This window comes from Nicotiana tabacum, chromosome 8 (assembly GCF_000715075.1).
Source record: "Nicotiana tabacum cultivar K326 chromosome 8, ASM71507v2, whole genome shotgun sequence".
Classification (NCBI taxonomy): Eukaryota; Viridiplantae; Streptophyta; class Magnoliopsida; order Solanales; family Solanaceae; genus Nicotiana; species Nicotiana tabacum.
In genome coordinates, this window is record NC_134087.1 from 125230918 (window position 1) to 125255583 (window position 24666).

A 24666-nucleotide genomic window follows, 5' to 3' on the forward strand; every position below is an offset into this window, starting at 1 on the left:
AGTTTAGAAGAATAATAGCTTTTTTTTACATCTTTTAGTGGTTAGTATGTTTATCTGGTAAAATGTACTCCATGCTGTCAAACAGGACATACTGTCCTTAACTATCCTTCTTTTTAACTAAGGTGTCATTAGACTAAATCTAAGACTAGATGACACAAAAGACGAGCTACTTGGCTCTTGAAATATATTTCAAGTTCAGATAGTTCGCATATAACAAAGTTAAAACACCCATAATTCAACCCCTCTTTTGAATTGTATGAAGTGTATTAACAACACATATGGAAAGAGTTTTGTTGTGCATTTTAATTCGTACGTCCAAGACTCCAAGTTTCTTTCCTTTCTTTCAGGGGGAGGAGGGGAGGGGGTAGGAGTAGTATCACCACACAGCGAATCAAGTTGAAGTGTGAGTAATCAGTCAATCAATTAATGAATAATTATGAACAACTACGATGGAAATTACCTGCAATGTACAATCAGTTACAAATACATGTATAACCTTCCTACTATTAGCAAGAATTGAACCCAAAACTTCTAGAGTTTGAAGAGATGAGTCTTATTTATAGTACTATGGATTAATTGTCAGAGAAGGTTTTAAATTGATATTTTGCATGAATTTTAGAACTCTGATGCAAACAAGGAGCAAATAATGGTCTTTGTACCATGAAAGAAGAGAGACAGAATATACAAAAGAGGAACTTATAATCATTATCTTAATGGTTATAGGTGCTTGGAGTTATTATTTCCACTATTCCAATTGAAAATTCACATATGTATGATTCATGTGAATTTCTTTGTCTGTTGCATGTTCACATGCTTAACAATCAAGATCAAAAACTTAATTGTGTGTGCTTCAATTGGAGCACACATCAAGTTGTTGCTAGACTTAGTGGGGTAAGTCTAATTGTAATCGGATCTGGCATCAAGTAGAGCATGATAAAGCTGTTCTCTTTGTTCCGATGCAAATAGTGGTATTTGATAATCTTTTTCAAATATTCAAGTTTAAGATGGACCTGTGAAAGAGGTTATACCATACAAATAAAAATACAAAGAGAGTGAAGGTTATTAGATTTTCTATATAACGATGTTCAAGGTCAATAGAAAACAGGACATGCTTTGCTTAAACACGTTATCTAAAATATAGCAACATCCATGTAGTAGCACCAACTAATTCAGGACTGTACCGAAAGAAACAAAAGATGGAAGTTTGCCTGTCGTGTGTCTGTGCAGATAATACGAGAGGTCTATTTTCTGAATCAGAAACCTTTCAAAGCTTGGCCATCAAATTACTGGGAGTGGGCTTTGCTACACCATTTTCTGAACCATCACTGTCTTTGATTTCCATGTCACATCCCCGAGGAGGAGGTACATCTACAGCGGGAGAGCAGTTAAAGAATCCATGTGGCTGCACCAACAAGCAGAAATAATCATTCTTTAAACTGAACAGGTTATGGACAAACAGAACCATCCACCTTCTATTATGACTTATGAGTAGGGGTGGCAGGCAGGTCGGGTCGGATATGGGCGAGCTGAAAACGGGTAATGCAAAAAATAGATAAATTATCCGACCCGACACATATTTAATACGGATAAAACACTGGTTAACCGGCGAATAATATAAATATCCATATTATCCATGGCTTCTTGAATATGATTACTTTTGAGAGAATTCCTAGTCTTTCTAACTTGAGGAACCTCCAATTTGAGGCTTTATAAATGTAAAAGTTAAACCCGTTGGTTATTCATTTTCTAATTGGATAATATGGGTCTTATCCATATTTGACCCGTTTTTAAAAAGTTCATTATTCAACTCATTTTTTGATGGATAATATGGGTGGATAACTGTTTTCTTTTAACCATTTTGCCAACTCTACTTATGAGTATAGAACTAATCCCTTTTCAACCGAATTTCCATGTTATATCGATCAATGAATCAACTATGTTAATACCAAATTAGTTAGGGAACTTATTGGTTTAGCCATCAAGATATCACAACCCTCTTCTTTATCCGGATTGAAGACCGGCTATGCAAAATTTTACATACGTGGAGTTAAGTTTTCCATGAATCTTAACAGTTTTCACAATGAATATTATACAGCAGGTTTTTGGAGTTGGATAAAGTCATTGCTAAACTTGGGCAATAAACTTAAACAGGTTCTGAGGAAGGGATATAATTCTCTAGTTTAGCCAGCAATTTCGAAAAAAGATTACAAGATTTCAGTAATTAAAAAGGATGGAGAGTTTTATCACTAAATTTACTGTGGTTAACCTGATCCAGACTTAAGGTCTTGGCCTATTAGGACTGATACAAAAAAAAAATGCTGAGGTACATTTTCCAGCCATTGCAGTTTATTAACAACTTCCGTACTCTCCCTCTCCCCAAAAACCCTCTTCCTTGTTCAACAGAGTAAAACATCCAACAGACTATTACAACAACAAAAAACCCAGCTTAATCCCATACGTGCAGTCTGGGGAGGGTAGTGTGTACGCAGCCTTACCCCTACCCTATAAAGGCAGAGAGGTTGTTTCCAATAGACCCTCAGCTTAAGGAACAGTAAAAGTAAAGCAACAAGCAAATCCAACGGACTATTGAATAGGTTAATGTCAAGATAACAACTTGAAAAAGAACCTTCTCATTTCTACTACCAGCTCCCAATTGCTTTGATTTTACAAGTTCTCTGTGGATATTCACGATCCTTTCTACTCCACTGCCAATACTTCCAATGCTACACTCTATGTTTATGTTTGGCTAGTTATTGTAACATACACATAGCGAATGTATGAATGAGTTGAGTTATTGCAAAAAATTGATACAATACATAATCAGCTCTTTAGTACCAAGTAAATGGTAACACAATAGATAACGAGAAGTTAGATGATGACAAAGATAAGGAGAAAAACACCAGTACATACAAAATAAACACAAAACATCCATATTCCAGAATACCTGAAGCATAAAACCGATATGTTCAACTGGCATAACAGGCCAGTCCTCCAACCGAGGAACATGTGTGATTCCAAAAACATACCTGCAATAATCTGTGTAGATCAGAATTTCAAGGAATAGGGAACTTCTCAAACATGTATATAAGGGTTTCCAAGGAATTAGAAGTTTTACATCTAGCTCTTTATGAAAGTTAAGTTTGTGTGTGAGGTAAAACAATCTGAAACCTGCAACTCCAATGTTATAACATAATTTGACAGTTGTCGGAAACGAACCAGAGAACAACATCACTTTCTTCCAGAGAACGATCTTGCTTAACCCAAGAAGCTAATCCCTCACCAACACGTGGATTTTGATTAGGGAACTCTCCCCCGGGAAAATCTTCTCCGGGTGCATATTTTGTAACCCATAGATTGTGCTTCAAAAATGCAGCTCTTCTCAAAAACTTAGCCTTAGGACCAGCCAATGGCAAACAGTTAGGGCCAGGTACCAGCTTGTACCCTGTTAGCTGTCCTGTTCTATTGGATGTTCTTGTGTTCCTAACCTGCAAAATCAGATGTTCGCAGTCACATCGATGGCTCTGTTACTAGGTTGGGGATGCGAGTATTCAATTTCTTCCACTTCTCCTTGGTTTTTGAGTTAGCAGATTTTGGAATCTAAAAATTGACTCCACAATACCACATGCTGAAACAATAAAGTTCAACCGCCCTATCTAAATGAATTTGCAATTGAAATTTTCATCAACAATCTTACGGTGGAAGGTTAGCAGGTAGTTGAGCGTATTTCTTTTCCATAGCAGTAGTATTAGTATTGCTCTTGTATTTCCTTATGCTTAGTTTTCTTTTACTACCTGTTGTTTCTATTTCTTATTCTTATCCCTATTCTTGTTTCTTTCGCTTCGGTTAATCTATCATCGTGTTGTTGTTACTGCTTGATGCTATTGTTTCTTTTTCTATCTTTCCTTGAGCGAAGGGTCCATCGGGAACAACTTCTCTACCTTCACAAGGTAGGGGGCAAGATCTGCATACACTCTACCCTCCCTAAACCCCACTTGTGGGACTAAACTGGGTTTGTTGTTTTCGTTACCAAACACATCTCTAGCCAAAGAGAGCAAAACTCAACAAAAGTTCGTGATTTTCAGAAGAATGAAACATAATATACTCTTATGCCAAAACCATACAAGTCACAGAAAGTTCTTAAAATCATTTTTTTGGAGAAACAATTCTCATATGACAAGACTAGCATTAAGGTGGAGGTTCTACACATTGCATTTAGCTCCCTCAAAAATCAGTGGCCATGTTTAAGGACCACAGTCTACTATTGAGTACATATCTCAGCAGATACTGTGCTAGGGAAGTAACCTGAAGAACAGTCCTGTAAAAAGAAAGGAGGATACAGTCAAGTAAGGCTTCTTACAATCCAATGACGAGCAGATAAAGTATCACAGTCACGCATTGCTTGCAATTCAGACGTAAGCACTGTTTCCTTAGCATAGAATGCATTGTTGTGAACATTTTCTTTCCCAGGTTCTTCAACTCTAACATTAACTTCAACAACCTAGACAAAGGACTAACAACTCAGATTAGAAAGTTAAGAACTGGGAAACTGAAGGTATGAAATTACTTTAACTTCCGGGTGGACATGGTAACTTGTTCCACTAAATACCTGATTGTGTGCTTCTCCTGGTTTACAATCAACTGCCATATTCATACGAGCAACAAAGAAGTGTTGATGAACAGGTGCATACAATCCCGGTGCTATTGTGGTGCCATATTTACGAGACTCTCCGGGAGGCAGTGCTCCCAAACTGAGAATTCCTGTGAGTTTGATTTCTGCTTCAATTTTCCCATCCTGCAACCACAAAATTTACAGATCATTTCAAAATGGTAAGTGGAGCTAAACGTACTTACAATCAGTAAAGACATTTATACAAAATAAATGAGCATAAATTCTGAATTTTTTTCTTGGGGATAGATGTAAACTTCTGATATTCACTTGTCTTTGGCTTAGCAAATCCCCCCTCGCCCACAAAAAAAAAAAAAAAGGCATAAGCAAGTAGTAGAGCTATTATTGGTATCAACTCAATTATAACAGAATGATAACATTGGTTTTGTTTCAAGCATTTGGCCAAGAATGAGGGTTTTTTCTCCCCAGGAATGAGTTTGTCTCTCAGAAAACATTATTCATAAACACGACCGAAGTTACAAGAAATTCTTTATCTTGCTTCTGCTTGCTTTCTTTTCCCTCAAGTGTTCTAAATAAAATGTGAACTTGTAATAAAACTTCATTGTTACCTAATTTTTTTAGAACATGCAAACACAGGATTTCCTGATAATGATTTTCTTATTCTTGCCTGGTAAAAGTGCCAGTAGAATCCATATTCATAATTGGCCACAGTGCAAATAAAAGAAACTGTAAGTCGTCTAGACCGTCTAACTTCTGCAAGGCCAGTTCTCCAATCTTGATGCTTCCAGAGCATCCCGTGATCTTCTTCATGCAAACATACACAATTTTCAGTGGTTTCTACTCCTCCGGTAAAATTTGCAAAATTGGCATCAAAGTACTTTATGTATCCTAAACAATCGCATCCCTGCAAGGGTGATTTTGTTAGATTAGCACTTACATTCCCAAAAGTCATCCATAATTGAACCATAGAAATGTCAGTTACCCTCTTAAGTGAATGAGCATTCTTTCCGAGCCCATCTTCTCCTGCATCAAAAGCGTTCTTTCTGTAATGTGGGTCATTTGGATCCCCATAGGGGACAACCATCTCCACAAAACTCAATCTATGGGCTATGGGTCTCCGACCCCTACTACCGTCAATATATGCCACAGAGTGTATAACCAAACCCTCCCTAGGGGTGAAACCTACTCGGAAGTTCCACTGTCAAAACAAAGTGAAAGAATGACATGTTAGATGTATAAGCAAATAATCCTTCATTGCATATCAGACTGGAAAAAAGAATTTACCTTTTGCCACTCCACATAGTTCCCATTGACTCGAAAGCTTGGACCCTCTGGCTGAATAATCTGGAGGGGTTTCACATCACTTCGATCGACCCCTCCTCTTGTCTCACCAGCAGTGTAATTCCTCAGTGGATCAGCTGGAGGTAAAGGTACAAGTTTGCGGTCTTCAAACTCTATCACCTGCATTTTTTGCACATCAACAAGTACATAAATTCCTTCAACCGGTCTTGCATATCCATTTTCCATTGGGCAGTCACTCTCTGATCTGCAGAATACTAGCGGTTTGGCAAGCCTGCGGCTAGGAGCATCAGCCTCACTGTGAAAACCAACGCACCTGTGCGGAAAGCATTTTCAGGTCGAAATGCAATGAAATAAGAAATCGGTTCTTAAAGGAGAAGAAAGAAAAATCAAGGGTATTTAACTAACCAGGGGTCCACCATCACAAGATCCATGTCATCAATACCCCTTCTCTTCATTGCTTCCCTAAAAGGAGGATAATTTTTAACTACAGCTTCACAGTCTGCATACTCTTGTGCATCCTACAATCAGTACAAAGTTAAGATGATATGTAAAATTTGAGAATTATTGAAATTTAAAGAGCTGACCTATACCACAACTCACTTAAGCCAAAAAACTTAAAAGTTGCAAACTTTAACATTTTTTGGGTTGACTTGAGAGTTGAGACAGACTATATATGCAAAAATTACTTCTGACTATGGTGTATAAGTATGCTCTACTTTCCATATGATGGGAAAGAAAACACAGTTCATCAAGAAGAGAGCAATATAAGTAAGCAAAAGTATATATAGCACGAAAAACACTTAATCGGCTTGTCGAATCAGAATGGATGTCCAATTTGGCTTGTGTCCTTTCTCCTTGTTGCCCCAAGACCGTATGCTCGTACAAGAAAAATGCAAATTCTTCCGACTCTTTTCTTTCATAGAGTGTTTAGAATCTCTAGAGCACCAGTTGTACAAGACCAGTTGATAGAAACAAAAGAACAACCAACTTACTGCTAGGAAAATTAATTAAATGTTCCATTAGGACGGAGGTATTCACAACTTCAAAAATGTTCATAACTTAATTAATCGGTTGATCTAGCCAAGTGAACGTTCTAAAGTATACCAATAAATGAAATCGGTAATGTTTCAGAAAATATAGTTAAAATTCATTATTCATGAGCAATTATTAGAGTGAAGTGTGAAAGCATTTGGTTTAAAACGTAATAAGAACTTTGGGTTGCTCTTACTTGGTGTTCTCAGTTCAGTTCTTTGATAACCCAATTGCATCTGTTGTTCATGTACTTCTAAACTCTTAAAGTTCTAAAGACGAGAAATTGCTTACTATAGGTGGCTGAACATCTGGAACAACATAGGATGAAATCACTTTTCCCTTGTGATGTCCACCTCGAGCAGCAGCATGTACTTCAGCTAGCTCAACAATCCATATGCTTGTCTCATTTGTTTTCTTATTATATACAATAAGTCTAGCTCGCCTTGGAGGAAGCTTAGTAGGAATGGGAAGCCCTCCTTTCCTTCTGGACATCAACGAAGATTGGAAAGGTGGGAAGAAATAGGCATCAGCCAGTGCAATGACACTTTTATCAGGTTCCAGTAGAACCACCTCAATAAAGCGCATGCCATCTCTGACCTAAAATGTTTTTGCAAAAAATAAATAAATGAAAACAATTAGGGGAATTGAGAGCAAATGATGTCCTGTTGTTCAACTAATACTTGTTCAATTGTTCAACGCAAAAATGGATGACAAAAAGACAGTGATTAAGAACCTCGGGTGTTTCACCGGCAGCTCTGACGGTCGCCACAGCCACAGAGATTTCAGCAGCAGATAAAGGGTCCAAAGGATGGCATGTATGAGCTCTTGGCATGATTTGTTTCCCTGCATAAACATGGAATCGTCAAGCACTGAACATCTTACCAACTACTCCAATAACAAGCTCCCTCCATTAATGTATCACTTTGTTTTTATCTTTTCTTAATTTTTAAAGGAAAAAAAATCTTTTCTTATTCTTTTCAAAAGGAATTTCATTTACTTAAGTTTCACAAAACAAGGAAGGACATGGTAGGTTGACATACAACCTAAAAATAGTTTTAACTATTACAGTATAAATCCTCTGGAGAAAAATACACGAGTATAGAGTGAAATGGATATACAAAGATACAAATGATTTGATATCACCAAGTTTGAAATTAGGAATTAGTTAACTATTTGATTGATCGTCAATTCAAATTAAGGACAAGACTCTACGTTAATAATTGCAGGGGTAAAATATATTGTAGTGATCTAAATAATATATTATTTGATCTAAAAATATAAGTGCAGGAATTGTGCAACTACACTGGCAACATCCAAAAGTAAACCCTGATTGTTGAGACTAAACAAATGTTTAAGGACCGTAATTCTACTGTAGCTTATTCAATAGAATTTCCTTCTCCATGTATACCAAAATTAAGACTACAGGTATATAAATTACGAGGATATAGAAATAATTTGTCAGTGCAGATGAACAAAATCATCGAAGCTGTCATTTATATTCGGTAAGCACACGAAAATCAAACATGCAGATGCCCAAATTACAGAAAGAGACAACAACTTGTGCAATTGCACACATACATATACTCCGAAGTCCGACGGCCGGCTAAAACACACACACACACACACATTGTTTGAATAGAGGGTAGAAACTTAATTTTATATAGTCGAAAGGCATTTATACCTTTGCCGGAGGGATTGGAGGAAGGAGGTTGAGAGTTAACCAATGACGTCAGCGCCGGCGTTTGTTTCTGCTGATCGTCCTCCACGACGGAGGCTGCGGCGGACTCACGACGGATGACAGAAGCGGAAGCCGAAGGGCAGCAAGAAGCAGTAGTAGTCGGAGGAGGAGGAGTCACCTTGTGCAAAGTTGCGGCCATTGCCAACGGAATGAAAATGCCAAGTGTGATCACAGTCTACTGACATATACAGCAATCACGTATACACATTCAGCTTCGCCACTCACTCAGCTTAATAGTTGTTGACTGTTGTTTGGACGTATGTCCCGTGATGGTATATAGAAGAGAGCTGAAAATGGCAATTTTTTTTTTAATATTCCGCAATTTATGTGACACTTTTAAATTTAATTGATATTTCAAGTTAAATTAAATTAATTTAATTTGATAGTTTAAAATTAAAATTTAAATATTTAAAAACTATAATAAATTAAATTGCAATTTTTCACATGTCTGTATTATGAAAAAATATATTTTATAAAATTCCATATAATTTGAATATCGAGAAGGAAAAAATATTATACAAATTAGAACAAAAACAATATGTCGATAAACAATACTAGTAGTGACTAGAAGGGCCAAATTGATAGTTTCAGTAGTTGTGGTTGTTGAATCTTGTATAAGTTAGACTGTAATCTGCATATCAAATAACAATTTATATTCCTTTTGTATATTGTATATGCTCCTAATGGTTGTTTTTAGATTGTCTCTTCGAATCAAATCTTTTGGGAAGCTTTTGGATTAAGCCCCCATTTTACATTTCACATGTTAGGCACAGCTTCTGTATTCTCTTGGCCATTTAATTATCTTCTTTTCGAGTTTATCGAATCATGTTCATTATGGAAAATTGGCTATTTTCTTATAAAGATTTTAATACGCATTTACTATATCCAATTAATTACCTAAAAATCTATATTATATTAAAAGGAGGACAGTGAAGCATGAGATTAAGTCAAGTGGCATATTAAGAAAATGCCACTTGACACTTCTAACAAAATCAAAATAGATTTGAGACAAATTTAATAAGGATTAATACAAACTAAATTTGATCAAATTTAATTTACATGGTTATTGGATTTGTCTTTGACTAGATATCATTTGAATTTAGTTTCTAAGATTATGCACGTTTGAGTTATTATGTAAGGAAATAATAATTTATTTGGTTTACTAAAAGAAAAGTAATGACCCATATGATATCCTCATTAAATGCTACATTAATAATAATTGGGTTATATGTAAGGAAACAAAGGAGTCAGTTTTGGTTTAGAAAGGGAGAACTTAAATTTAGTATTAGAATAATCATGAGTTTTGGAGTTTTGTGAATATAAGTAATATCTTGACAGGAATAAAATTATATGACACAAAATATGCATAATTTCCTTTAAAGTGAGGAAATTCTGGATGCATGATAGAGCTGATTAAAAAATATTTTTGAAAAGTGAATAATTATACAATAATCACGAATTATAATTATATTTGGAAAAAAAATATTGTGACCAAGAGTCATTCCAAAATAAAAAACAATCAAGCTTTGAATTTATTCAAAAAATTTCTGCCAAAGGAAAGGTCATTAATGATTGAAGACACCCTTAACGATAGACTCTAAACCCTAATAATGTCTGCTACTTTATAAATACTACATTATTATTGGAATATAATCCTATAATATATTACAACTTCAACCTTTAAAGTATACATCATGTACAAAAAACTAGGTTGAAGCCATTACTCCTTCAAAAAAATTATACGAAAACTAACCTCATCAATGATATATCCGATACAAAGATGCTATGAAATGTAAAGGTTCGTGTCGTGTGATTATGGATGGTTCCAGATCGCAAAAAGACATAATCCATTTTAATTGGAGATGATACTGCAGGATGAGAAGGTATTTATATTATACTGCTCAATTTATTTTCTGGAGTTTATGCGGTGAGAAGCATGTTATGTACTTACAACATAAATGCATATTCAAGAGTTACTGTACAAGAATGCTTGGGGATTTTTAAAATATCTCTACGGTAGAGGTTAACTTTTTTGGTTTATAAAAATATACACGTTCATTGCTTGCACTATGCAAAGTTTTCATAATTTATTCAGATGCTTTACTTGATAAAATTGACATTTAAGTTTTTCTTCTAAATCTTTTCTGCTTTATACTGGCAGAGTCAAGAAAGGACAGCATCATACAATTAAAATAACAACAAGATCAATACTATAAAAGAGAAGGAGATGATCTCTGCTTATTCCTTTGATTCTGCAAACATATGCTCACGGATAATATATTATTTTTTCTGGAGCCAATAAGATAATGAAAGTACCACTTAATTTTGTTGGTTTTTTTTGCATTGTATATATTAGGTTCAAGCATGAAGATAGTGGCACAACCAGCTTAAAGTATATGCTTGCACTGTATGTCTTCATATATCTTCTATATGTTTCTTTTGTTAAATCAAATCAACTCAAAACTTATCCAAACTTTTGAATGAAAAAAATAAATAGATCAAATCTTATTCAAGCTTTTATATTTAAAAAGAAAACTCCAAATATGAAAAAAAAATAAAAAAAAAATAAAGCCTTGAGATTTCGATTGAGTGTAAAGTATGAGCATATGCATATTTTTTTATACCTATTATTGGATTAAATATTAGATGAAATAACTATATAAGAATTTATAATAGGGGAAAATAATATAGAAAGACGGGGATGTTTATAGTGTGAGAGAATTTATACGTTAAATTGCTTTAAAAGATAAAATAAAATTAATAAATAAAATTAAACAATGAATAATTTAGAGAAATAGTCATATAAGATAAATTTAAGTTAAATTTCAGTAGTAATTAATAGAAAACTATATTCATTGTATTATATTAAACTGGTAAGTTACTAAATATTCATATGACAATTTAATAATAGTAAGTAAGAATAATATAATTAGATAATCAAAGAACAAAAAAAAGAATAAAATATAAATTTCATGGATAATATTAAAAATATAAACTTATAATTAAATTATGATGAGAAAAATCATACATATATTGTGATATAGACATAACAGAAATCATAATAAATAAAAAGTCTAAAGGAATATTCCTATTAAAATTCCAAGTGATAGAGTAAAATTATATATATTAATTAAATTCTTATATAGAAAATTTTAAGTTAATAACTAGAACTCATAATTTCATAATATATATATATACTGTCATAAATGTTAATAACTATAACACATAATAATAATTAAAAATATTGGTAGATTTTCTTATAAAAAAGGTTATCTCTTTATAGTTTTGATGTTTATAGTTTTGATGATTCAAAATTACAATTAAAAGGAATATTATATTATGGACACAAGAAGAGTGGGGGATAAAGTTAATGTTTGGATATTTATACTATGAACTAATTAAAAAAATAAAAGATAAGTAAATAACACTTAAAACAATAGATAATTTTGTCAAATTATTCGCGCATCGCGTGTGTTCTAACACTAGTGATATACTAGGAATCATTACCACAGATCTTGGTGGATGATAAATTGGGTGGTGGATTGGCCAAAATTATCGTATATTATCGCCAAAGCTAAGCAATCTGGTTCTTGTTAGTAATATTACAAATAAATTTCCCAAACTAAATGAGGAAGAAAAAAAAACGGAAAATAAGAAGTATAAAAGTGTTAAGTAATTTAATTGGATTAACTCACATTAATTGAAAGGGTATAAATTTCAAATTAGATTTGGAAAAGTACTACATTAGATAATAAATACATGTGTATTACATACATAGCATGTTAAATATAGTAAATTATCACACGAAATTTGGGAAAGCTTTTTGGTAAAAAAAAAAAAAGTATACACGATGAACCTAGATTTAATTGCCAGCTGTTTTATTCTATTTACTTTTTTGATCTTTGAATTCTATAATATTTTTATCTTTCTTGTAAAAGGCGGATTATCTTGTCTTGGTGAAAAAGATAAAAGATCTAGTGAAATTTGACCCTTATACTTTAGTGATTAAGAATGACATTAAAGTTATTAATTTTGAAATTGCACAAATTCATTGTTTAGAACATTGGAGCTAAATTAATTGACTTTCGACCTCAGTTTGACGTATATGAAACATACATAAAATATTGAAAACGAGTAATTTCATGAAGATGATAAACCTGTTGTTGGTGTATAATTTCGATGCAAATGTACACACATTCATTGATTTAAACTTGAAATATAAATATAGTTGAATACTTCTATTAATCACAAAAATATACTACTTTCAATCCTATATATAATAATAGTTGTTTTGACGAGCTTGATATGTTTCAAAATGTTTACGTGTTAGAAAAATAAGAAATTATTAATTATCGAGTGAGGCGTCAAGGAGAAACTGTATACGGTAGTAATTCGGGCTACCCGATTTCGTGAGCTTGAGGATCACTTCGAGAGCAAGATCGAAATAGACCAGGAGCGAGCCCGATGGGAGGCTTCGAAGATCAAAGTGTCTGATGAACATCGAGGCCGAACGTGACCGGCCTCGAGATAATGCCATTACGAGTTTGTAATAAAATGAGCAAGATTCCCGCCAAGTCCCCAAGATCATGGCGTAAATTCCGAAATAAATTTGTACGAGTTAGTACTAATCCGTACTAGGTGGTTAGACAGTTGTCCCAATAAGATTCCTTACTATAAATAGAAATGTACCTTATTTAGGGTTCCCCTATCTTATAAAGAAGACCCCAATCATTTGTAACCATCATCTAATCATTGGCAAAGAATATACTCTCTTACTTTTTTCGCTCATTGTTCATCAGAATTGTCTTTTAGCTTTACTGTTCTTGTTTTATTGTTCTTACCTTACTACTCTTAACCCATCTCGAGGTCACTGGGCTCGAGGTCGATATTGCTTAAGTAACACTGGTTTGATTCACTCATTTTCTTCATTTATACTTTATACTTCTTGATTATTAATTGGTATTGAGCTAAATCACATATCTTTATAACCACAAATCAAGTTTAATTGTTACTCGTATTTTCGAGGTAAAGAGTTTGGCGCCCACCGTGGGGCTAAAGATAATAGTAATTATTTCACTACTGATTCTGACAACGCACGTTATTTTCACACTTGTTCTTGTCAAGAATTTTTGTTCTCAGGTAAAAACATGTCAAACTTGCAAAACACACTTGTACACGACAACGATGGTCTTGGATTTCATGGGGAAAACAACAATGTAGGGGTCGGTATACCACCGATAAATCCTAAGAAAGTGCCAAATGTCGAACCAGTTGATGTTAGTTCACACATTGCTTTGAGTGCGGATCTAGGCGTAGATCCCGGAGGAAGTGTACGCAGGGAATCCCGATCTGGGGGCCAAGGAACACAGGGTATATGAGACGGAGGAATCAGTCTCCAAGTAATATTCGAGATGCTACCAGCTCAACAGATTGTTATCGCTCAACTTCAAAGTCAGAAAAAAATTCCAAGTGTGTTCGAACCAGGGATTACTCGACGTACTGAGCCGGTGCCGGAGAGACTAAACAGTAATGGCTCGGTAACTGACCCTACAATTATGAGGATGCTCGAGAAATTCACCAAGAGAATCGAGCCCGGGAGAAGAAGACTGAGGATAATGACAAAAAAGTGAAGACTTATAACTCCCGTGTTAATCAAATACTGGGGGCACCCCCGATCTTAGAAGGACTAGATTCTAAAAAGTTCGTGCAAATACCTTTCCCTCCAAGTGCGGCTCCGAAGCCAATCCCCAAGAAGTTCTGTATGCCCGAGATTCCCAAGTATAACGGGACGACCGATCCGAATGAATACGTCACCTTGTATATGTGCGCCATCAAAGAAAACGACTTGGAAGATGATGAAATTGAATATGTACCGCTGAAGAAGTTCGGGGAGACTCTGTCCAAGGGTGCCTTGATATGGTATCATAACTTACCCCCTAATTCTATTTATTCGTTTGTTATGCTTGCAGATTCTTTTGTAAAACCACATGCCGGAGCCATTAAAATTGCAACGAGGAAATCGAACCTTTTCAAGGTAAGGCAGAAAGATAATGAGATGCTCAAGGAATTCGTATATCGGTTCAGAGCAGAGAGAATGGATTTTCCTCTGGTCACCGATGATTGGGTTGTTCAAGCTTTCACTCAAGGTCTCAACACTCGTAGTTCTATAGCTTCACATCTATTGGAGCAAAGTTTACTCGAGTACCCGGCTGTCACTTGGGCCGACATATATAATCGGTACCAGTCGAAGATTAGAGTCGAGGATGATCAACTGGGGACTCCTTCGGTGTCTATTTATCCTAGCAGGCCCATGGGTAGGATCAAAAGGGACATCGATCGAGAGCCGAGGTCGAATAGAGATCGATATCAACCGTATAACGCAGACCGTAGAAGCAGCGGGTTTGGGCAAAGCTTTGCATGAAATGAGAGGAGAAATAATCGGGTCAAAATTCACGGGGGTTTGATGCCGAGGAAGATCACGTTAAATATCCAACATCCGAATAAATGTACGACCCCAATCCAATCCTTTCTTCGACTAACACTTGCAGGTTTTCGATAAGGACCAGCATGAAGCTTTAGACCTTAAAGCATGCGTTGCACTCTTTTTCTCATAGATCGGTTTTTGTCCCAAATAAGTTTTTCCAACGAGGTTCTTAACGAGGCAACCATTGTCGTGTTAACTTAGAGCAATTCAACTATATCCGAGGTTCCCTACAATAAGCCTCAAGTATTGAAGGGCATTGCCCTCGAATGTCTACTTTGTTGTAAGGAAATCACTTCGGGACATCGGGTCTCGATGGGAGAACTTTGTAATGGGCCAAACGGTCAGATGAACCGTATCCATATAGAATAGTCGAGCCCGATGGCAAAACATGTATGCGTGTATCAATTATCCAAAGAAGCATTCTTTCTATATCAAAACACTTTGTGTATCAAAGAAACTTGCTATTATACGAACATCATACTTGTGAAACGGCTCAAGGGCCAAAACGCAAATACACCTCGAATACTCGGGGACTGTCATCGACAATCGATACATTCTAGTATCTGAACTCGAATTTATAAGACCTCAAAGAGGCATCCCTCGACGGAAAGGCCAAGGCCATCATACTCGGGGACTAACCTTTTGGACAAGTTCAAAAGGTTATCGGGAAACAAGTCCAAGAGACATACCTGAAGACTACGACCATATTAAAGGCTATAGCCATATTAAAGACTACGGTCATATTAAAGACTGTGGTCATGTAAAAGGCTACGACTGAAATAATGCGGCTCGGAAACGTCCGATTTTCGCCATAAATTAAAGGCCTTCAAATACTTCGAAAAACCGGTTAAACTCGGCTACCCTCGGCAAAAGCAAAAAGGGATTCGATAAAATCAGCCTTCGAAAAAGCTTCAAAAGGTATTAACACAAACGGGTTCCGATCGATTGAACCCTCGAAAAATCCAACGGGTACAAAAAAACACATGCTAAGGCATAAAGAAATTTTCACTAAGTCTTTTAGCCGAAAAGAGGAAAATATTATAGTCGTCTTAGAAGCTGAATTGACCCAACTTAAAGAGCCTAAGGGACGATCTAAAAGAGCCTAAGGGCCAATATAAAAAAGCCTAAGGGTTAACTCTATTTCGAGTTCGAGCAAGTACTCACTCGACTACTAAGGCCAAGGGCTACCCGAGTTCGAGAAAATTCTCACTCGGGGATTCTCTATGAAACCTAAGGGTGTAAGCACGTGATTTTTGCCCTATATGAGAATTACTCCCAAAAAATTCAAAAATAAAATGATTTTTCTTTGGTGTGCAATTTTGTGATATTTTGAAGAATTATTTGTATTTGTCTATTCGTGTTTATTCGCTAAATTAATAAAAAATACAAAAATATGTCGCATTTTTGCATGTAGGATTTAATTCTACAATTATTAGTAATTAAAATTGTTTTACAAAAATTAAAAATTACAAAATAGGCATCGTTTGCATTTTTAGCATTTAATGTCCAAATATACAATTTTATGCTTAATTAATACTTAATTGTGCGTTAATTGTTATTGAGAGTTAATTTGCGCCTTTATAACTTAATTTAGTTCTTAATAATAGTTTAAGTATTTTTATAATTTAGTTTTAGAAAAATAAAAGAAGAAAAGAGAGCGAAAATATAAAGAAAGTCGGAATTGGGCCTCTTCTTCAATTTCAAGCTATAGGCCCAAAAAATGGCCCAATCTTCCCTACGACCCAGTCCATTTCGAACTGGGTCGACCCAGTCCATAACCCAAAAGACCCAAACCCCTTTGTCTTGCATTTTACAAAACAAAACAAAAAAAAGAAGAAGGAAAACCCTAAAAAACACAAAAACAATCCTCCCCCCCTTCCCTATCTTCTTCTTCTCCAAGTTTCTCCAAAGCTCATCCATGGCTTCCCCCTCAAGCTTCCCATGGCTGCCCTTTACCCTCCATTATCACGTCCAAACAACCCCTCACAGCTTCATCTTCACCCTCACCATGGACAACCCAGTTGCGTCTTCATCTTCTCCATGTCGAGCTCAAAAAGCTCATCCATGGCTGCTCCTCCTCCTTCGTTCTTCGTCGAGCTTTAACCAACGTTGCTGCTTCTTCTTCCTCACTTTAAGACTGCTGCTGCTACTCGTCGAAGCTCCTACTGCGCCGCAGCTGCTTCCTCATCGTTCAAACGCGTCACTGCTGCCCGTTTATGCCCCGTTGCTTCTGCCGATGTTTTCTTCTTCTCCCCGTCGACGGACAGCTGCTGCCATGGTCGCCACTGCTGCTGCCGTTCCAGCTCGTTCAGCTGTTCCCCATCAACGCAGGCAGCCATGGCTGCCATTGCATCTTTTCTCTTCGAGCTGCGTCTGCTTCTACTTCTTCTTCGTCTTCGTCGTTCTTCGTTCGAGCTTTGGTCGAGGCTCGGACAGATTTGTTTACAATCAAAGTTCGTCGTTGATTAATCTCCGGTTAGTTGTTTTTGAGTTTTATTTTTGTCCATATTTTTGTTTGATATTTTCCGGATCCAAAATCGTTAAAGAATTCAATTCTTGTTTGTTCGTTGTTCATCGTTGAAATAATTTTCTAGTGTGTTCATGTTGTTTGTTAAATTAATTTTCAGATTTCAAAATAGAAGTTTAATTAGTTGTTTTCATGTTTATTTCATGTTTGTATTATTGTTTAAGTAAGTATTTGTTAGTTTGATGTTTGTTAGATTCAAATTGAAATTTAATTAACTATTTCTTCAATTTGTTTCATGTGTTTATGTATTGTTAGAAATTGTTAATATTGTTAAGTTCAAGTTTAAGTTCATAATTGTTTCTTCGTCGGTCTTGTTATTTGTTTAAAGAATTTAGTTGTGTTAGAGAAATATGTTGGTTTAATCGTTTAAATCCATCATGTTTGTTGTTTAAAATAGATTTAATTCATGTTCATACTTTGTTTGATTGTTCTTGAATCCAAAATTTGTATAGCTTGATTTCTTGTTTACCATTTGTGATTATTTCTTGAATTTGTCTCATAAAGTTTAATATAGGAATTGTTGGTTGTAATGTTGTTAGAGTTGATTTTAAGTTCAATATTATTGAATTTAGGAATCTAAATATACTTGTTTGATTGTTGTTGTTGTTTAAATCCGAAAAATAGGTTTGTTGTTGCCAAAAATATTGTTCAATCAAATTTTAGTTGTTCTTGGTTGTTCAATTTGTGTTCATGTGATTTGCTGTTGAAATGTTGTTAAAATCATGTTCATGTGATATTGTTGTTATGATGTTCATCCGTGTTCATATTGTTGTTTGAACATTGTTAGAAATTGATCATATTGTCTATATTTTGGTTAAGTTTGATTAATTGATGTGTTATAGCTGATGGGTAGTTTGGTAAATTTGTAATACGTTCAGGGGTAGTTTGATAATTTCAGTAAGGTCGGAAGGGGTAGTTTAGGAATTGTACATTTTGTAATTGTTTATTTGAAGCATGGGGGACAAAATGAAATGGGGTGGGTTGTGATATGATTATTTAATATAAAGGGGGGACAAGATTTAATTTAAAGGGGAATCTTGCATTATTTTAAATGAAGCATGGGGGACAAAATGAAATGGGGTGGTGTGATATGTTTATTTAATGTAATGGGGATGAGTGGAAAGATAATGGGTTGGGTAGAGAAAAAGTATGGATTTTAATTAATTGAAAGGTTTATGGGATGGGTTATAAAAGAGAAGTCTTGAAATCAGATAGAAAGGACACAGACAGGACAGGACACAGACAGGACAAGACACAGACAGAAAAAAAAAACGGGGGAGAGAAACAATTCTGAAAATAAGAGAGAAAAGGGCTGAACATTTAAGAGATAGAAAATTCCGAAAAATATTTAAGCTTTCAAATAAAAAAAACTAAAAAAAATATTCTGCTTTCTTTTGTTGTTTGAAATCAGAATTGTTTGTTGTTTCATAAAAGCTGAAGCTTTTGTTTTTTTTTGGATTACTACTCCACCGGTCTGTTACTGGGTTGTTACTGTTGTTGGGCTATTGTTGCTGTGTTGTACTGATTTTACTGCTGCTGCTGATTCTCATCTTCATTTTCTTTTGCTTCCAATATCAGGTACACAACTGACACGCTGGTTATTGTAATCCGAAATATGAAGCATGAATACGAAAAAATGAAGAGTTGAAATTTTGAATTATATTTAATTATATTCTGAATTTTATTTGTATGTATAAATTATGTAGTTTGCAAAAAAAATCAGAATCATATAGATATTTAATACATATAGTGGAACATTCGACGATAGCTTAACAAATGAACTATCTACATCTATTGCCTAAAAATAAATAAATGGTGTAGTAATTCCGTTGAATAAAAATCAAACGAATAGGCCATCTAGTAGGAAGTTAGTAGAAATTTATTTAGTTAAATAATATTGGTTAATTTCAGCATATAAATGGTCTAGGATTAAAATTAGAATTGCTATGTTTTTTTTAATTTGACAAACTGAGAACATGCCTAGTATAATGTAACTAGGTAATAACATGTAAATAAATTAAGATATTTCTCCTTTATTTTGTAGATACAAATTTCAATAAAAATGTAGGTATTTTAGGACTGTCCTTTTAAAAATAAAATGAGATGAGCCTCGCCCAATAAAATGCACTAATTGCGGGGCCCTCAATAAATATTTAATTGAGTATTTAGAATTCGGGATGGACTGTTTAGTGAATTTCACTTCCTTCCCCAAAGATAATGACGCGCTAAACTCTTTAGGCGCGATTTAATTAATTTTACCTTCTTAAACTCGGATGCGCATTTCATGCGACCCAAATCTAAATCCTAAAACATTGAATAAAAATGTGTTCCGGATTGCGGGTGCATTTCATGTGACGTAATCCAAAGACATGTTTTAAACGATGTTCACAATTTTATTTTTTTATTTTTTTTAAAAAAAAATATTAATAATAATAAAGTGGTAAAAAGTTAAGATTGGAACATCGGTTCATAATTGTATTAAAATCAGATAAATAAGCTAAATATGACAATTGAGCGACCGTGCTAGAACCACGGAACTCGGGAATGTCTAACACCTTCTCCCGGGTTAACAGAATTCCTTATCCGGATTTCTGGTACGCAGACTGTAATATGGAGTCATTCTTTTCCTCGATTCGGGATTAAAATTGGTGACTTGGGACACCCTAAATCTCCCAAGTGGCGACTCTGAAATAAATAAATAAATCCCGTTTTGATTGTCCATTAATTGAAAAAACTCCTACGCCCTTCGCGGGGTCGGAAAAAGGAGGTGTGACAGCTCTGGCGACTCTGCTGGGGACATTTACCCAGAACCACTGGTTCAGGGTTAGAAATCCAAGCTCATATAAATTGTTATATTTGGTTTTATCTGATTTTTACATGTTTGAGCCTAATGTGCTAAATGCTGCTTTTACCGCTTTAATATTACGTGAACTGTGTATAAACTGTGCCGAAACCCATCTCTTCTCTAAGTCTTCTAAATCATGAAGAAGGGTGTACTTCGTACGACTTCTTTTCTGTATAGTGTCAAATCCCAATTTAGAACGAGGTTCGGACAAGTTGTTAAGTCGGTGAAGCTTCTGTATTCCCGGTACGCTACCCCCCCCTCGGCTCGAGCTGTCCGCTCGGGTAAGCCAGGTCTAGAACAAACACCCAGGTTCTGAACCTAGTATAACAAAGGTACATGCCGGATCCCTAGTAGGAACGTTTGTTTGCATCACGTGCATCTGACTTTGGAGGCTCAACACAGGGGTTGAGTCTGTCTAGGACAGGTGCACCAAAAATGAAAATGACCATCCTGATGCACCTTACTTGTTACTACTTGCGCATTAATTTGATTCGGACTTGTGTGTTGACTGACTTGTGAATATCAGGAATAATATTTTGAAATTGAAAAAAAAGAAATAGCGGTTAGGGAATTGATTGTTTATTTTTGAAAAGAAAACAAACGCCCAAATACTGTCAAAACTCTGCCGAAATTTTGAGAAAATGAAAAAAAAATGTCTTATTAGTTTGTTTTATTAAAAGCTAAGAAAAGAAAAAAAAAGAGTCGTTGTTCTGTTTTGTTTTTTAAAAATAAAAATAGAAAAATATATAGTTTGTCTTGCCATGAAAATGAAAATGAAAAAGAGTCTTATTTTTAAAATGGTTTTTTTTATTATTTATTTGCTTATGAAAATGCAAAAAAAAAAAGAGTCTTTCATTATTTGTCGCAAATATATATATATATATATATAAATCCGAAAAGTTTTTTTTTATTTCCAAAAAAATATATATATCTTCATTGGTTGCAAAGAGTATTTGTCTTGCCAAGAAAATTCAAAGTAAAATTCCAAAAAAGATATGTCTTGCAAAAAATAATATAAATATCTTTATTTTCCACTGTTGATAAAACAAAAATAATAAAAATGTTTTCTTTAAAAAAAAAAATCCGAAAATATTTTGATACTTCTTTCAAAATTGAAAAGAAAATTCAAAATTCAAAAAATATTTTTTAGAAGCATTTCTTTTATCAAAAGTAAAATCCCAAAAAATATATTTTTTTTAGAATAAGAAAAAAAACAAATGGAAATTCAAAAAAAAAAAACTTCCTTTTACTTTTGAAATTCTCAAAGTTCAAATCAAAAGAAAAGGAATTTTTACAAGTCTTTCTTTCAAAAAGAAATCAATCAAAATATATATATATATATATATACTTCCTTTCTTCTTTTGAAGCAGTTCTTTCACAGTTCCAATTAAAAAAAATATTAGTTCATTTACTTATTCGCGAGGCCCGAACTACGCGGGTTTGATTCTCACCGGATGTGAGATATGTAGGCAACCCTCATCGGGTCCAACCCCCCTTTTTTGCTAAAATAGTCAAAAACCAAAAAAATAAATAAAAAACGTGTCAAATTTTTTTATTTTGTCATAAATAAGTCTAGTGGTGTCCAACCTCCCCTTTTGCTAAAAATAGCCAATAAAAAAACATGTCAAATTTTAATTTTGTCATAAAGAAGTCGGGTGACGCTGTTTTATCAAGACATAGCCGAATGTTCCCGAAAGGGACGCCGGAAGGCTGACTTTGCATAAACAACCACCTTTTGGGTCGTGTTTAGGATTTTTGGTCTAGTTGACCCACACAGCCTTAAAAATGTTCGTCCCCGAGGTGCTGAAGGGCCGTGTTTACAACACCCGGTTTTTATTGTAATTTGAAAAAAAAAACAACAAAGAGTTAGCGGTTAGGTGAATACCATTTGATTTTTGGTCAAAATAAAGCCGAGCCAGCTTCGGCCGCGTCTTAAAACCGTTCTTGCCGAAATAGCCTTAGAGTATCTTTCAATCGTCAAAAGGTTATTTTCGTAAAAGAACAGACAAGTTTGTAAAGTGTTAAAATAATCCTCCCCGGCCTCAAAATTCATGTGAGATTTGGAAGGGGGCACATTTGCAAAAAATAGCCGTTTAGTTGCATTTGTCAAACAGGGAAAGGAAGCTGGCCTTTTTGTTTTGAGGTTATAAATCTTTTGGCTAGAATATATGGGTTGTTTGATTTTTGAGTTTGTTGGTCATCTTTCAACCTTTGAAACCCAGTTTATTTTATTATGAAAATTGATAAAAAAAAATGTGTCTCATTGTTGTTACCTTTCATTTGGTCCGAACTACGCAAGGTCTGATTCATGCAGGGTCATGATACGTAGGCAATCTCCATAAGATTCGACCACCACTGAAAAAGAAAAAAAGGGAAGAAAGAAAAATAAAGGAAAGCGCAAGTGCATCGCATCTCTGATAGAACGGTTTAACTGCTTAGGTGCATTGCATCTCTAATATATGATTATCTGTCAAATGCCCTGACACTAACGTGATGGCTTCCCTTTGCTGTGTTCATATATAGAAAAGTGGTTGGTTGTGGTAACTCCTCCCTGCAAAGCAAATGACACAGAACCTCAGAACAGGGTGGGTCGGTACTGATGACCGACAACAATTGGTCGAACAGAACAACGGGTTGGTAGAAGAAGTGAAAATGCTGAGACAACATGTGGCAGACATGTATCAGGCATGGATAACTGGGAAAGCACCACCCCCACCACCGCCAAGCTTTTCAAACTCTGGCATTACCCATCCCCCATACTCTCCATCCCAGCCCACTTATGACAGCTTTCCTAGCTACCCGAGTAGCTCCATCACTCGTCCACGCTACTCCCCTCCCCAATGCTACTTCTCTCCACGATATTCCCAAAGACGGGCTTCACTTTCCAAATACCCAGCTCCACAGAAGGCCTATCCACCTTCACAAGCCTACCGGAAGCCCCCTGGATCAGGTTTCCGGCCCAATCAAGCATTTAGGAACGAAAGGTTGCTGAAACGAGGAAAGGCTCTCACCCCTATCGGGGTATCTTATGCAAGTCTATTTGAAAGGCTAAAGCATGCTGGCTCGATTGAGCCACTCCCCGCATGTACTCCAAATCCACTTGCAAGGAGCTTTGATCCGGCAGCGCGATGCGCCTACCACTCCAATGTCATAGGGCACAACATTGAGAGCTGTCATAGTTGGAGAAGGGAAGTAGAGAAAATGATCCAAGAAGGGCGGGTTGTGATTAATAACAGTGACATGGTGCACTCGAGCCCCCTCGAGAACTTGCCGACGAATGTTGATGATATTGAAGCTGGTAATGGTCTTGGCAGTATCGATGCAAAGCTCAGTGGCTAAGATGCCAGTTTTGATAAAGTGGAAGGACGCTATGTTCCTTGGTTAACAAGAGAGAAGCTTGTGGTGGCTTATTTTGTTGACATTTATGTTGTTCGGATTATTAGGGTTATAAGTCGGATATTGTCTTGTCCAGTTTGTTTTAGGATTTTGTTCTGGATTGTTTTGTTTGTTTTGTTATTTAAACCATTTCACCAGTAGTCTAATACAAAATCTGGTCTTTCTTTATTTCCAGTCATCTCTTTATTTAGGCCTTTTATAATTTTTGTTCAGTGCCGATTCTAGTGACATGACATGCGCACACAGTTTGGGCCAAACCTTAAAAGTTAATCGTAAAACCCTGGAAAGGCGATCAGACCATTTAAAGGTAATAAGAACGGTTTGAGATTATTTGAAGCCCGAGTCATGTGGAACTGGGGCAAGTTAAACACAAAGAAAACCGTTAAAATCAAGATTCGCCAAATTGGCGTGAGGGTCATTCATGATAATGAGAGTGTCGCCCAACGATGTTTTAGAAATAACAAAGGGAAAAGCAAATGTTTAACATAATTGTCAAGCCCAGCACCGTCGGAAGAGACTATAAATCTATTGTTTGTTGTGTTGTTTGCATTTGGCATGTTTTGAAGACTGGAATGACGAAGGCATTTTGTTCTGCTACCTAAACACTTTATCTTTCGTTATCCCTTTTGAGCCTTACTTATTTTTCTTTCATACCCCTCGTTCGGAATCAGTAAAAACGACTAGAAAACGCGAGCATGGCATGAAAACATGAAAA

At 35.4% G+C, this 24666-nt stretch overlaps 1 protein-coding gene across 1 annotated transcript; it reads right to left on the reverse strand.

The window, feature by feature from the left end:
• Positions 1-1049: 1049 nt before the first annotated feature.
• LOC107795029 (diamine oxidase [copper-containing] 1, peroxisomal-like) lies at positions 1050-8965 on the reverse strand. Its single transcript, XM_016617592.2, has 12 exons — positions 8643-8965; positions 7695-7804; positions 7253-7558; positions 6335-6447; positions 5912-6242; positions 5610-5825; positions 5295-5531; positions 4607-4792; positions 4358-4498; positions 3217-3485; positions 2945-3026; positions 1050-1402 (listed from the first exon to the last, which is right to left on the reverse strand). The coding sequence occupies exons 1-12, from the start codon at positions 8836-8838 to the stop codon at positions 1265-1267; spliced, it is 2325 nt and encodes a 774-aa protein (XP_016473078.1). The 5' UTR covers positions 8839-8965; the 3' UTR covers positions 1050-1264.
• Between the last annotated feature and the right edge of the window lie 15701 nt (positions 8966-24666).

Coding starts and splice junctions, on each gene's coding strand:
- LOC107795029 (XM_016617592.2), bottom strand. CDS start 8,838: ATGGCCGCAACTTTGCACAAGGTGACTCCTCCTCCTCCGACTACTACT. Junction 7,805..8,642: donor CTCCAATCCCTCCGGCAAAG/GTATAAATGCCT, acceptor ATGTTTATGCAG/GGAAACAAATCATGCCAAGA. Junction 6,448..7,252: donor CAGATGTTCAGCCACCTATA/GTAAGCAATTTC, acceptor TACTGATTGTAG/GATGCACAAGAGTATGCAGA.